Source organism: Peromyscus eremicus, chromosome 12 (assembly GCF_949786415.1).
Source record: "Peromyscus eremicus chromosome 12, PerEre_H2_v1, whole genome shotgun sequence".
Lineage (NCBI taxonomy): Eukaryota > Metazoa > Chordata > Mammalia > Rodentia > Cricetidae > Peromyscus > Peromyscus eremicus.
The window spans coordinates 73260236-73274072 of NC_081428.1; the positions used below are offsets into that span (position 1 = coordinate 73260236).

A 13837-nucleotide genomic window follows, 5' to 3' on the forward strand; every position below is an offset into this window, starting at 1 on the left:
TCATGTATCCTGCATCTGTGGGTCAGAAGTAGGCCTGTAATCCTTCATTCATAAAGCTCTCCTTCCTAAGATTTCACACTGGCACTACATTTTCAACAGTAATAATAAGGGCCTAAAATAAGGGAAAACCACAATTGGACAGAAAGTAGTGACAGACGCAAAGAATCAAAATAGTTTTTAATATATTTATTTAATTATTTTATGTGTGCATGTGGGAATGTGTGTTTGTAAATGTGTGTGTGTTTTTGAATGTGTGTGTGGGTATGTCTTTGAGATTAGAGGACAATTGCACAAATCAGTGAACCATTTCCTTCCACCATGGATGTTCCAAGTAAACTCACATTGTCAGGCTGGGAAGCAAGTGCCTCTGTATGCTGAAGCCTCAATATACAGTTCCACGCATGGATTCTACCAGGGACAAATGAATCCTAGATTCTCTTTCATTGTTTTCCCTCCCTCTCCACTCCCTCCTCTCTCTCTCTGTCTCTCTGTCTCTCTGTCTCTCTGTCTCTGTCATCTTTGTCTCTCTTATTGTCTGTGTCAACATTTTGTCTAAAGTGTTTTATTACTTTATTAAAAATAACTTGGTGCCTGACGGTGGCAGGATATTCCCTTAATCCCAGCACTCGGAAGGCAGAGTCAGGAAGATCTCTGTGAGTTTGAGGCCAGCCTGGTTTCCAGGAAAGCCATGGCTACACAGAGAAACCCTTTCTGAAAAAATTTTTTTTTCAAGAAAACATTTCACTGTGTAGCTCCAGCTGTCCTAGAGCACTCTATGCAGGCCACGTTGGCCGTACATAGAGAAACTGAAAAAAGAAAAGAATTCAGACAAAATAAAATAATACAAAATGTGCACACAAATAAACACCGTGGAATCTGTTCTGTGTTAGACAACTATTCCTGGACATGAGGCCTGCCCTAGAGTGTGGATGATATTGCTAGTGACACTGCATTGGAGAAAACTGACTTTCCCTTTTTCAGATGTTACCTGTTACAATAACTGCATGGCTAATGGTGAAATTTTTGTCCACTTCCTTTTTCAGAGCTGGTATTTTTATTAGGTTTGAACCCGTGCTGGTCTTGTGCATGCTGTCACAGTCTCTCTGAGTTTCCATGTGGATCAGTCCTGTTGTGTCTGGAAGATGCTCTTTTGTTGGGGTCATCTATGACCTCTGGCTCTTACAATGTTTCCATCTCTTCCTGTGCACATTCCCTGATTCTGGAGGAGAGGGTTTGACAAGGAAAATCCATGCAGTGCAGCTTCCTTAAACAGGTGTGAGCTGAAGCAGACTCCAGCAACCCACCTGTTGCCCCACTTGCTCTTGCCCAATCTCACCAATGACTTCTTTCTTGATTCATTAACTCTTATGTAAATTTATGGCTGTCCTCATATCTGAAAATCCATCTCCCTAAAGCCATGCCAGTTAGATATGATTTTTATGTCAGCTAAGTATTAGGCAGGTTTCCACTAGTTTCCTTGGAAGCCATCACACACAGTCATTCTTCACTGATCCTCTCTAATCTTTAATTGAGGACAAGCTTTCTTTTCCTTTCTAGTATACACACTTTTTGTTTTGTTTTGCTTTGTGATTTTCTAATACTTTGTATTTCTAATGTATTAAGAGAGTTGTGTAATATAATAGTATTCTTCCTAGACACCAATATTCATCAGTATGTGAATGAAACCATGCAGGGCTTTTTGTGCAATCTGAGGAAGGGTGCATGGAGAGTATATCTGTGCCCTCAGTCTATATGGGAGAAGGCACTGGATAAGGAGCTCCTCATGAATTCAAGTCTACATACTGTGCCCAGAGGAGGCAAGTCTTTCTGACATTGATCAGAAAGTGTTTGATGATCACGGCCTGGGGAAAGTCACATGGACACAGACATGACAGACCTAAACCTGCTCAGTGGGGTCTGTAGGTGACACTGAAGAATCTGGAGACTCTCAGCTGGCAACACAAACATCTGTCTCTGTGTCTGCTCAGGACTCAACAGGCCCAGCAGTGGGGACACTGTGGTCCCTTGGCAGCCTCACACAGGAAATGACACCCAGGCTTTTGATGATACAGACACCTGAGAAGGGATTTGGCTGACTAAGAAAAATTTGCATGAAGGGCCCTGTCGGTTCTCTGAGAATTGTTAAAGGACTAGAGAGACCTGCACCATGTCTGTCTCAGCAGAGCTCAGTGGTGTCTGCACCATGGCCTGGACTCTTCTCCTCTTCTTCCTCCTTCATTGTACAGGTCAGGAGTCAGCTACACCCTGATTCCAGTTCAGGGAAACCATCTGACAACAGATAGATTCCCCTCTCTTCTCTCAGCATGAACATAATGTGTTTCTCTATTTTCAGGGTCTTTCTCCCAGCCTGTGCTGACTCAGTCACCCTCAGCCTCTGCCTCCCTGGGAGCCTCAGTCAAACTCACCTGCACCTTGAGTAGTCAGCACAGCACCAACAACATTGGTTGGTACCAGCAACATCCAGACAAGGCTCTTAAGCGTCTGATGTACCTTTAGAGTGATGGAAGCCACAGCAAGGAGGATGGGATCCCTGACCGCTTCTCTGGCTCCAGCTCTGGGCCTAATCGCTACTTAAGCATCTCCAACACCCAGCCTGAAGATGAAGCTGACTATTACTGTGGTTCAAATGATAGCAAAGGATGAACACAGTGACCCAGATAAATGAGGAAGCAGGACAGAAACTGTTTTGCTCTCTTGCTACCAAGGCCTATGATTGTGAGAAGGAACATCTGAAGTTCTTAGCTATCACAGTCATTGGATGTTTTCTGCTTATACTCAAGAGAATAGACCATAGGTCCAGCACTTCCTCCTAAACTCCTGGAGAAAGAGGGAAAAGACAGGGATTGTATAGAGTTCTCTGCTCTGTAGTAATAATGACTATGTAAAAGTCAAAAGTGATGTGCATACAGGTGAGGTGAAAATATTCTCTTTCAAGTAGGAGCACTGGGTCTAAGGCTCTCACTGTTACTCACCAAAGTTCATAGGAATGTCTGTTCTTCACAAGATTGCTTTCTTGTCTCATGATCAAATGGTTTTGTAACTCCAGCAAATTCACAAGAAGCACAGTGTAAGAACATTTAAGGAGGCAGTGTGGTTGGAGCTGCCTCTTGCCAGGGAAACGAATAATCTAAAACAATTACAAGGGCTGAGCAACGAATGAACGTGAACTTCTCCATGTCTCTCTGGACACTCCCTCATTTCTTAGTGAGTCTACCCAGAGACTTTGAAGGAAGAACACAGTAACCACCATGTGGTTTAGTCCCTGCCAAACTGCTTTCATGACCTTGCCATATCCACATTGAAATCAACCTTCCTATACACCAAGGCCATCTTTAGAATCTCACTTTAGGTTATAAAATAACCACTGAAATTATAAGAAACCATGTATAGAAATAAACAAAGGAACAAACAAAAAAATCAGAATTCCTAAAAAAGGCTCCTGTTTTGCCAGGATCTTGGCTCCACTCTTTTGAATAGGTTTTCAGGGAGATGACCAGCAGAATTAAAGTTTCCTGAAGAAACTTCTGAAGCCAAACTCATGGGTCAGAGTACTGCAGCAGCAGGTCCTGCAATCTTCTAGGACATTCAATTGAGTTTACCAAACTTCCCGAGGCCTTACTTAGAATAGCATAACTTTTTCTTTTTCTTTCTTTTTGGTTCTTTCTTTCTGATGCTGACCAGAGCCTAACGCCTACTTTTTCTGGTGCTTTGGACTTCCTTACTCTTCCCCTCACACTCCTCTCCATCTCATGTGGCTGATTGTCTGCTGTATTAGTTACTTTTCTGTTGCTTTCATAAAACACCATGACCATGGCATCTCATAGAAGGAGGAGTGTTTCATGGGCTTATGTAAGTATCCATGATGCTGGGAAAGTGGCAGGTGTGGCAACAGAAGCCAGTGGCCCACATCTTAAATGTCAAGCAGGAAAACATCTATTGTGCAAGACTTTGAAATTGCAATGACTACCTCCTCCAGCAAAATCACACCTCCTTGCCTTATCCAGACAGCACCACTCACTTCAGACCAAGTGTCAAATGACAGAACCTGTGGGGACATTCTCACTCAAATCAAAACATCCACCATGCAACTGATCGCCATGCTGACTTAACTCAAACGCATGACTTCTTTTCTTTCCCACCTTCATTCTCGTCTTCAGGGAAGCTGACAAGATCTACAGCTTGCTTTCTCTGGGTTGTTATTTTAAGCTCTAATAAAATTGTCCACAAGGTTAAAAATAACCACTGAAGGAGGGAGAGGGAGAATGGAAGAAAAGAGGACAGAGAGAGCAAGATCAAAGGAGAAGAGGAGAGTGAAGGGCAAGAGAGGGAGAGATTGACAGACAGATAACTGATTCTACTGATATTTAAAATTACTTTTGAAATATGTGTGTTAATTGTGGTCAGTTGTTGATTTTTGGTGTCATTTGGGTTCAATTTATTTTGTATTTTAATAATTATGGCTTCTACAACAGTCTCTATGCTGTCTCATTTCTGTACCAAGCCCAAAACAGTGTTTCCTGTATTTCCTTATGTTTGGTTTCTTGGTTATGATTTTTATGCTGTTTTCATCATGAAAAATACAATCATTGTACATAGTTTTGTTGAGTGTATGACTCTCGTTTCACTATTACAGTCCTTTAGACCTTGGAATATATTGCTCCAAACTCTTCTGGCTTACATATTTTCTATAGATAAATTAGCTCTTTTTCTGATGGATTTTCCTTTATACGTTACCTGAATTTCTTTTCTTGCATGTCTGAAATCACTTTCTTGGTTCTGTAACTTAGTGCTTTAATTATGATATGTCATGGATTGTCTTTTCTGGTTTTGTCCAATTGGTGTTCTGTACTTCTCTTATCTGTATGGATGTGACATTCTTAGTTTGTAGAAGTTTTTTTTTCCCTGTCATTTTGTTAAAGACACAGTTTATGCCATTAATTTGAGAATCTTCTCCCTCACTTAGACCTGTAATTTGAAGGCTTAGTTTCTTCCTTGTGTCCATATTTCCTATGTGTTCCTTCCCTGTGTGCGGTTTTTGTTTTTAGTTTTTCCTGTTTTGTCTTATTTGGACTAGGTCTTTTATTTTATCTTTAAGACTTAATTTCTATCTTCTGCTTCATTCATTCTGCTTGTAAGACTTTCCCGAGAGTTTTCTGTGTGTGTGTGTTGGGTCTTCAGTCCCATCCTCATTATCTGGAGTCCCCTTCAGGATTTCTTTTTTTTTTTTTAATTTAATTTAATTTTATTTTACAATACAATTCTGTTCTACATATCAGCCACAGATTCCTTTGTTCTCCCCCCTCCCGCCACCCTCCCCTTCCCCCCAGCCTACCCCTTATTCCCACCTCCTCCAGGGCAAAGCCTCCCCCAAGGACTGAGATCAACCTGGTAGACTCAGTCAAGGCAGGTCCAGTCCCCTCCTCCCAGGCCGAGCCAAACGACCCTGTACAAGCCCCAGGTTTCAAACAGCCAACTCATGCAATGAGGACAGGACTCGGTCCCACTGCCTGGATGCCTCCCAAACAGACCAAGTCAATTGACTATCTCACCCATTCAGAGGGCCTGATCCAATTGGGGGCCCCTCAGCCATTGGTTCATAGTTTATGTGTTTCCATTTGTTTGGCTATTTGTCCCTGTGCTTTATCCAACTTTGATCTCAACAATTCTCGCTCATATAAACCCTCCTCTTTCTCGCTAATTGGACTCCCGGAGCTCTACCCAAGGCCTAGCTGTGGATCTCTGCATCCAGTTCCCTCAGTCACTGGATGGAGTTTCTAGCACGACAATTAGGGGTGTTTGGCCATCCCATCACCAGAGCAGGTCAGTTCGGGCTGTCCCTCGACCATTGCCAGCAGTCTATTGTGGGGGTATCTTTGTGAATTTCTGTGGGCCTCTCTAGCACTTTGCTTCTTCCTATTCTCATGTGGTCTTCATTTACCATGGTCTCCTATTCCTTGTTCTCCCTCTCTGTTCTTGATCCAGCTGGGATCTCCTGCTCCCCCAAGTTCTCCTTCCCTCGACCCTCACCCTTCATTACCCCCACTCATGTCCAGGCTGTTCATGTAGATCTCATCCATTTCTCCATCATTGGGTGATCCCCGTGTCTTTCTTGGGGTCCTGTTTTCCAGGTAGCCTCTCTGGTGATGTGAGTAGCAGTCCAGTCATCCTTGTTCCACATCTAGTATCCTCCTATGAGTGAGTACATACTATGTTTGTCTTTCTGAGTCTGGGTTACCTCACTCAGGATGATTTTTTCTAGATCCATCCATTTACCTGCAAACCTCACGATGTCATTGTTTTTCTCTGCTGAGTAGTATTTCATTTTGTATATGTACCACATTTTATTTATCCATTCTTCAGTTGAAGGGCATCTAGGTTGTTTCCAGGTTCTGGCTATTACAAACAATGCTGATATTAACATAGCTGACCAAGTGTCCTTGTGGTATGATTGAGCATTCCTTGAGTATATGCCTAAGAGTGATATAGCTGGGTCTTGGGGGAGATTTATTCCCAATTTTCTAAGAAAGCACCATATTGATTTCCAAAGTGGTTGTACAAGCTTGCATTCCCACCAGCAATGGAGGAGAGTTCCCCTAGCTCCACATCCTCTCCAGCATAAGGTATCTTCAGTGTTTTTGATCTTAGCCATTCTGACAGGCATAAGGTGGTATCTCAGAGTCGTTTTGATTTGCATTTCCCTAATGATAGGGATGTTAAGCAATTCCTTAAATGTCTTTCAGCCATTTGAGCTTCCTCTGTTGAGAATTCTCTGTTAAGTTCTATAGCCCATTTCTTTTTTTTTTTTTTTTTTTGGTTTTTCGAGACATGGTTTCTCTGTGTAGCTTTGCGCCTCTCCTAGAACTCACTTGGTAGCCCAGGCTGGCCTCGAACTCACAGAGATCCGCCTGCCTCTGCCTCCCGAGTGCTGGGATTAAAGGCGTGTGCCACCACCGCCCGGCTATAGCCCATTTCTTAATTGGACTGTTGGGCATTTTGAAGTCTAATTTCTTGAGTTCCTTATATATTCTGGATATCAGTCCTCTGTCAGATGTGGGGTTAGTGAAAACTTTTTCCCATTCTGTAGGCTGTCGCTTTGCCTTGTTGACCGTATCCTTTGCTCTACAAAAGCTTCTCAGTTTCAAGAGGTCCCATTGATTAATTGTTTCTCTCAGTGTCTGTGCTACTGGGGTTCTATTTAGGAAGTGATCTCCTATGCCAATGCGTTCAAGACTACTTCCTATTTTCTCTTCTAGCAGGTTCAGAGTAGCTGAATTTATGTTGAGGTCTTTGATCCACTTGGACTTAAGTTTTGTGCACGGTGATAGATATGGATCTATTTGCTGCCTTCTACATGTTGACATCCGGTTATGGCAACACCATTTGTTGAGGATGCTTTCTTTTTTCCATTGTACACTTTTGGCTTCTTTTTCAAAAATTATATGTTCATAGCTGTGTGGATTAATGTCAGGGTCTTCTATTCGATTCCATTGGTCCACATGTCAGTTTTTATGCCAGTACCAAGCTGTTTTTATTACTGTAGCTCTATAGTAGAGTTTGAAGTCAGGGATCATGATGCCTCCAGAGGTTGTTTTATTGTACAGGATTCTTTTGGCTCTCCTGGGTTTTTTGTTTTTCCATAAAGTTGAGTATTATTCTTTCCAGGTCTGTGAAGAATTGTGTTGGTATTTTGATGGGAATTGCATTGACTCTGTAGATTGCTTTTGGTAAAATTGCCATTTTTACTATGTTAGTCCTGCCTATCCATGAGCATGGGAGGTCTTTCCATTTTCTGACATCTTCTTCAATTTCTTTTTTCAGGGACTTAAAATTCTTGTCATATAGGTCCTTCACTTGCTTGGTTAGTGTTACCGCAAGGTATTTTATATCCTTTGTGGCTATTGTAAAGGGTGATGTATCTCTGATTTCTTTCTCAGCCTGTTTGTCAATTGTACATAGGAGGGCTACTGATTTTTTGGAGTTGATCTTGTATCCTGCTATGTTGCTGAAGGTGTTTATAAGCTGTATCAGTTCCTTGGTGGAATCTTCAGGGTCACTCAAGTATACTATCATGTCATCTGCAAATAGGGAAAGCTTGACTTCTTCCTTTCCAATTTGTATCCCCTTGATCTCCTTATGTTTTCTTATTGCTCTGGCTACAACTTCAAGTACTATATTGAATAAGTATGGGGAGAGCAGACAGCCTTGCCTCGTTCCTGATTTTAGTGGAATTGCTTTGAGTTTCTCTCCATTCAATTTGATGTTGGCTGTTGGCTTGCTATAAATTGCCTTTATTATGTTTAGGTATGTTCCCTGTATTCCTGATCTTTCCAAGACCTTTATCATGAAGGGGTATTGGATTTTGTCAAATGCCTTTCTGCATCTAGTGAGATGATCATGTGGTTTTTTTCTTTGAGTTTGTTTATATGGTGTATTACATTGACAGACTTTTGTATGTTGAACCACCCTTTCATCCCTGGGATGAAGCCTACTTGATCATGGTGGATAATTGTTTTGATGTGTTCTTGGAGTCTGTTTGCCAGTATTTATTGAGTAGTTTTGCATCAATGTTCATGAGGGAGATCGGTCTGTAGTTCTCTTTCTTTGTTGTATCCATGTTTGGTTTAGGAATCAAGGTAATTGTAGCCTCATAGAAGGAGTTTGGTAATGTTCCTTCTGTTTCTATTGTGTGGAACAATTTAGAGAGTATTGGTATTAACTCTTCGTTGAAGATCTGGTAGAATTCTGCTCTGAAACCATCTGGTCCTGGGCTTTTTTTGCTTGGGAGACTTTTAATGACTGTTTCTATTTCCTTAGGGGTTATTGGACTATTTAAATAGTTTATCTGGTCTTGATTTAACTTAGGTATGTGGTAACTATCCAGAAAATTATACATTTCTTTTAGGTTTTCCAGTTTCGTGGAGTAAAGGTTTTTGAAGTATGACCTGATGATTTTCTGGATTTCCTCAATGTCTGTTGTTATGTCCCCCTTTTCATTTCTGATTTTGTTGATTTGGATGCTCTCTCTCTCTGTTCTTTGGTTAGTTTGGATAAAGCTTGTCTATCCTGTTGATTTTCTCAAAAAAAAACCAACTCTTTGTTTCATTAATTTTTTTTTGTATTGTTCTATTTGTTTCTATTTTATTGATTTCAGCTCTCACTTTGATAATTTCCTGGTATCTATTCTTCCTGGGAGACTTTGCTTCTTCTTGTTCTAGAGCTTTCAGTTGTGCTGTAAAGCCACTAGTGTGAGATTTCTCCAACTTCTTTATGTGGGCATTTAGTACTATGAATTTACCTCTTAGCACTGCTTTCATAGTGTCCCATAAGTTTGGTTATGTGGTGTCTTCATTTTTGTTGATCTGTAGGAAGTCTTTAATTTCTTTATTTCTTCCCATTGGTGATTCAGTTGAGCATTATTCAGTTTCCATGAAATTGTAGGTTTTCTGTAGTTTTTGTTGTTGTTGAAATCTAACTTTAAACCATGGTGGTCTGATAGAACAAAGGAGGTTATTCCAATTGTTTTGTATCTGTTGAGATTTGCTTTGTGGTCAAGTATGTGGTCGATTTTAGAGAAGGTTCCATGGGGTGCTGAGAAGAAGGTATATTCTTTTTTGTTAGGATGGAATGTTCTGTAGATATTGATTAAGTCCATTTGAGTCATGACATCAGTTAAATCCTTTATTTCTCTGTTAAGTTTCGATTTGGAAGATCTGTCCAGTGGTGAAAGTGGGGTGTTGAAGTCTCCCACTATTAATGTGTGGGGTTTTATATGGGATTTAAGCTTTAGTAATGTTTCTTTTACATATGTGGGTGCCCTTGTGTTTGGGACATAAATGTTCAGAATTGAAACTTCGTCTTGGTGGATTTTTCCTATGATGAGTATGTAATGCCCTTCTTGATCTCTTTTGATTGATTTTAGTTTGAAGTCTATTTTACTGGATATCAGGGTGGCTACACTTGCTTGTTTCTTAAGACCGTTTGATTGGAAAGTCTTTTCCCAGCCTTTTATTCTTAGGTAGTGTCTATCTACACACACACACACACACACACACACACACACACACACACACACCCCTACACACAGTGTGGTGTGTGAGTGACCTGAGTTAATATTAATAATTAAGATTGGAATAAAAGAACCCATGTTCTCCTCTGCCAAGCAAAGCAAGAGTATCTAGCAAATAGCTACCACTGAACCACTTGTGAATTTATTGTTATTGATAGATTCTAACATTGTGAGAAAACACAAACGCGTTTGTCTATCCTTTTACATTAGTATACTCACGACAAAAAGTCACCAGTGTAACTCATCTGGTGAATGGCCAGACCCAGACTCAACTCCCCATCTCCCTAGTTCCCACAAGATTGCAAGTGAGGTAGCTATGAACATCACACCGGCATGCCTCATACTCAGAGACAACTGTTCTAGAACTACTGCTCAACCACGTGACTGAAGGACTGGCTGACAAGAACTTACAGAAATGACCTCAAGCTATTACATAAAGAGGAGATCCAAGTTATAAGGGAAGGAACGACCACGGATCTGCCACCTTTTTTGGAGAAATGATTTCTGTTGCCCTTCACCATATCCAGCCCCCACCCCCACCTTCACCTCCTACAAACACTCCAGGAAGAGGCAAGTGTTTACTTTCCCACTGTGAGCTGCCTGTGGTTTCTTTCAAGGTGCAGCAAATCCTTAGCTCTGTTAGCTACTTGTCTTCATGTGAGTGAGATCAGCTTCTCTGTCACAAGTGGATGAAGGGCAAGGCGTTTGGTGTTCCTGATGTTCTGTGAACCTGCTCTGAAACTGACTCCTTTCCCGCCGTTCGGAAGGCCCACCTGTGCCCAGCCAAGTGCACAGCAGAAGTAGATCAACCTCGCTTGACATGTCCGGGCAGCTCTCTGCAGTGGCCATGCTCTTCCTGTCCCTAGCTGGTAAGTGGCAGAGCCTATTTTCTGTGGTGCCCAAGCTTTATCTAGTTCTCTTAAATTTAAATGCTCACTTGTGCCCTGGAACTAAGGTGAGGCAGGAAGGGCTATGACTTCTGTTATTCCAGGTATTTAATGTGAAGACATTTAAAACCTGTTAGCTTACATAGATGGGGACCACCTTCTATTTTTCCCAAGGACCTTTATGACTTGAGTTGAATTTCTGGAAGTTAGAATGGGTATCAACCCCAGAAGACATTGCCTCTGGCAACAATGTTAGTCTAAATACTATATATCGATGTGAGTTTGTAAAAATCACCTTAATCTAGGAGAACTGAGCCAGGGCTTAGGAATTGGAGTTTTTATCTAGTCACATACTGCATTCTCTGTTTTTCTTAAATGTGAGTGGTTTATTTTATGTAAACAGTGACGTTCAAAGCTACATCAACTGTCATCTGACCAGTTAAATCATCTCACAAAGGTGTAAATTGAGGCATCAAAAAGGTTACTAAAATACTACTGTTCCACAATCAACTCAGAAAGGTTGCTTAGAATAATCACCGGCTGGTTTAAGTACCTACTCTTACTTGAGTGTTTTATACACAAGATATTGAGTTCTGTTGGGTTGTTGTTCTATTCTGCTAGCAAGTGTACCGGTTAATTTCCAATTCCTTCTAGAACCACTGAATTTAGCTCATGAGACCACTGACTCAGTCTACCCTGCACTGCTCAGAATGTTCTAGTGGAGGACACGGAGGCCTTCGTTGTTACATGAATCTTATAGAAGCTGTGTGAAGGGTCATGCAGCTGCCTTAATCCAAGTAGTTTTATTTGTGCTGTTCTTTCAGGATTATAATTTTATGTTCTCAGAAGTACAGAAAAGAAATGATTTGGGGATAGAGTGAAATGGTAGTGTTGGCTTGGCATCAGATCCACTCACTAGCATTGTGGGAAAAAACTCACAACTTATCATTTTAAGCTAACATAAAAAGTAAAAACTGCTGCCTATGCACATACTCTCATCCAGTTGGAAGTGAAAGCAGGATGATTTACTCCCCAAACACAGGCTCAGCTTACAGTCAAGGTTTCATTGCTGAGGAAAAGGCTGGGCTTTGGAGGCATTACCTTCCCCTCTTATTGTTTTGTGAACACATTAGTAAACATTTTGTCTTTTTTAATTACCATTTCATGTTCTCTTTTCTAAGTGTTACACTGAACACGTCTGTTTGCTTACGTGTATACATTTGTTTGTTATGTGTATACATTATTGGCTGGTACTCACATATGGGGGATGGATTTTTTTCTTTCTGAGATTGAATGCCACCACTTTCTTCTTTTTTTCTTATTTAAAACAGTTTCAAAACTTAAATATATTTTGATCATATTCATCCCCTCTCCCAAGTTATTCCAGATCTCCCCCTCCCTACCCACACAAATTTAAATTCTTTCTCAACAAACAAACAAAAACTCAATATAACAACAAGTACCCCAAAACAAGTAAACAAAATAAAACCACAGCCCAAAAGAAAAGCAAAACAATAAAATCAACAACAAACCCTCCAAACTGTAACCAAATGCAAGCACACTACAACACTGTGCACTGTCCAGGACGTGTTGGTCAACTACTCCTGAACACGAGGCCTGTCCTGGATCGGTTCATATACCCAGTGTCACTCCAGAGAAGGAACCTTTCTTTCCCTTTTCCAGCAGGTATAAGTGACAGTTCAGTTATTAATCTTTTCCCCAGTGGCTAGGTTTTCACTCATTCATTCATTCACTTACTCATTCATTTAAAAATGTAAATATAATATAATTAGAGAAAACAAAGACTACCACAGCAAAGTTGGACAAGGTAAATCAACAGAAGGAAAAAAGACCGAGAGAAGACACAAGAACTGGAGGAACACTCCAGGAATCCAACAAAACTACTAAACTGAAAGCCATAATACATCCGCAAAGGACCTGGTACAGACCCATGCAGGCCCTGTGCATGCTCCTTCAGTTTCTGAGTTCATACGAGCTTTGCTTGTGTTGATGTAGAAGGCCTTGTTTTCTTGTTGTCCTTACTCCCTTCTGGCTCTTATATTCTTTCCACCTCCCCTTTCTTTCTCTCTCTTTCTTTCTTTCTTTCTTTCTTTCTTTCTTTCTTTCTTTCTTCCTTTCTTTCTTTCTTTTTTTAAAAAATTATTTATTTATTATGTGCAGTGTTCTTCTGCCTGCATGTATGCTTGCACACCAGAAGAGGGCACCAGATCTCATTACAGATGGTTGTGAACCACCATGTGGTTGCTGGGAATTGAACACAGGACCTTTGGGAGAGCAGTCAGTGCAGTCATTGCTCTTAATCTCTGAGCCATCTCTCCAGCCTTCCACCTCCTCTTTCACAGAGTTCTCAGTACCCTGAGGGAAGGGATTTGATGGAGGCATCACATTTAGGGCTGAGTGTTCCAAGGTCTTTCACTCTTTTCAAATAGTCTGGCTGTGGGTCTGCATATTTATTTCCATCTGTTGCAGGAAGAAGCTTCTTTGATGATGGTGATGAGCAAGGAACAGATTTAAGAGTACAGCAGAATGGCCATTAGGAGGCATTTTTATTGCTACTTTTTTTTTTAGAACAGTAGTATTTGATTTTATTCTAGGTCCCTATGCTGTCTAGTATCTGGCTCTTGGTCACCCTAGCAGTGTTGGGTATAGGTTCTATTTCATGGAATGGGTCTATATTATTATTATTATTATTATTATTATTATTATTATTATTAAGAGACTTTCTATTCATTTTACATACCAACCACAGATTCCTCTGTCTTCCCTCCTCTCGCCCCTCCAGCCTTCTCCCCCAACCCACGCCCCATTCCCACCTCCTCTAAGGCAAAGTCTCCCATGAGGG

The 13837-nt window shown here is 41.0% G+C and overlaps 2 protein-coding genes across 2 annotated transcripts in view; both read left to right on the top strand.

Moving 5' to 3' along the window:
- The first annotated feature begins 2167 nt into the window (after positions 1-2167).
- LOC131922414 (immunoglobulin lambda-1 light chain-like) overlaps positions 2168-13837 on the top strand; it is a 63078-nt gene continuing 51408 nt past the window's right edge. The window contains 2 exon segments of the mRNA XM_059277198.1: positions 2168-2246; positions 2354-2661. Of these exon segments, the coding sequence (XP_059133181.1) occupies positions 2168-2246; positions 2354-2661 (387 nt within the window).
- Positions 10908-13837, top strand: part of LOC131922831 (lysosome-associated membrane glycoprotein 3-like) — a 28178-nt gene continuing 25248 nt past the window's right edge. The window contains exon 1 of the mRNA XM_059277687.1: positions 10908-10956. Within this exon, the coding sequence (XP_059133670.1) occupies positions 10908-10956 (49 nt within the window). The remainder of the gene's footprint in view (positions 10957-13837) is intronic.